This window comes from Penaeus chinensis, chromosome 29 (assembly GCF_019202785.1).
Source record: "Penaeus chinensis breed Huanghai No. 1 chromosome 29, ASM1920278v2, whole genome shotgun sequence".
NCBI classification, from domain to species: Eukaryota; Metazoa; Arthropoda; class Malacostraca; order Decapoda; family Penaeidae; genus Penaeus; species Penaeus chinensis.
The window spans coordinates 13183537-13185106 of NC_061847.1; the positions used below are offsets into that span (position 1 = coordinate 13183537).

Here is a 1570-nt window from a genome sequence, read left to right on the forward strand (position 1 = left end):
CTGTATTGTTTTCTTTTCCATCTCTGTCCTGGTATGTATCTTCAAGAACTGTATTTACAATGCAAATTGACTTTATTTTGCATGTGATAACTGATTCTCATGGACTGACTCATCTAATATACAAGAACACTTGAACTGATAAGGTGGATAAGCAAAGGCACTTCAACTATACTTCTATAGCTATTAAATATTGTATCATATTGCACGAACTAAACGCCATTTGATACTGATTTGACACTGACATCGAGTAACGTGTGAAGTGCGATGTGAAGTACCTCTAGGATTTATAATTGTATACTTCAAAATGTTCCGTTTATGGTTTGTATTTTTCCAATCGAAATTATAGATGTCCAAAGATCCCAAGATGCAGGGGACTTCTGTAGCATGGCAGTGCTCTTAACTGACAACGGAAATTCGACACGAAGGCAAACTAAACAAAAAGCCAAGCATTTGACAATCATTACTTGTTACACAGTCACCTTGTATATTGTGTATTTGGCATGAGAACTACAGCTATTATGTTTAGGGGTGGTACTCGAAAAACGAAGAAAATTGTGTAGTGGATAGATAGACTTAAACTCGCAACTTTTTTCAAATCTTTTCGATTTAGAGAAGACTATTTTAAGTTATTTTATTGACTATTGCGGTACAAAATATTGTAGATGATTTCATTAACTCTAACAGCGTAGGTGAAGAATCTCACTGCTTTGTGTTTCGATGGTAACGACTTTATTTGGGTGAAGAAAAGACACACGTGAAAAATAAGTTTAATATTATATTGCTATACACAGAATAGTGTGGCTGCTAACCATATCAGAAATATCATGAACACTGAATAGAAGAATAAACTTTATGTACATCAACACCTGTACTTTCATGTCTTTGTTTACTCATACAATAATTATTTACATAAACAGAGGAGATCCAGCTCCTTTGATGTTACAAAATTCAAAATTCTTGAAACTGTCAACGTGACTGTAACTGGGACCATAATGCTGTAATACTCTTTCAAGAATTATAAAGAAAACAACACTAGTATAACAGTTCCTGACTTATAAACATTCTTCTTATCACAGGTAAAAAGTTTAAGACTCTTGATATGGGAAATATGTATGGAAAAAATACATCAGCTGTCAACATCCATTAAAAAATCCCTGACTGGCACCTCAGGCGCATCGCGACTTACAGATGACTAAACAGTATAAATAATAATCAACACTGATAAAAAAAGAGACGAAGAGAAAACAGTTAACAAGAACGTAGGCGATTAATCTACGACGGAAATAATCTACGAAATCTACATGACAGAAAAGAACGACCTAGGTACTGATTGTTCTCCTGATCCAGTTAGAAAACAAAGATAAGTTAGTGTACACTCCCGGCAGATTACGTCGAGCGCATCCAATGCCCCAGCTGACCAGGCCAATCAGGTGTCGGCGGCCATCCTGCATGAGGGTTAGCGGACTACCCGAGTCACCCTGAGCGTCAAAGAAAACGGGTTAAAAATCATTGAAGAGAAAATGGTTGCATGTGTGAATATAGCCTAGACTAAAGAGAAATACAATAAAGC

At 36.0% G+C, this 1570-nt stretch overlaps 1 protein-coding gene across 5 annotated transcripts in view; it reads right to left on the reverse strand.

Moving 5' to 3' along the window:
• Window positions 1-755: 755 nt before the first annotated feature.
• LOC125040899 (proclotting enzyme-like) overlaps window positions 756-1570 on the reverse strand; it is a 100067-nt gene continuing 99252 nt past the window's right edge. For all 5 annotated transcript variants that reach the window (XM_047635686.1, XM_047635688.1, XM_047635684.1 and 2 more), the window contains one exon: window positions 756-1478. In XM_047635686.1, the coding sequence (XP_047491642.1) occupies window positions 1320-1478 (159 nt within the window). In that variant the 3' untranslated portion in view covers window positions 756-1319. The remainder of the gene's footprint in view (window positions 1479-1570) is intronic.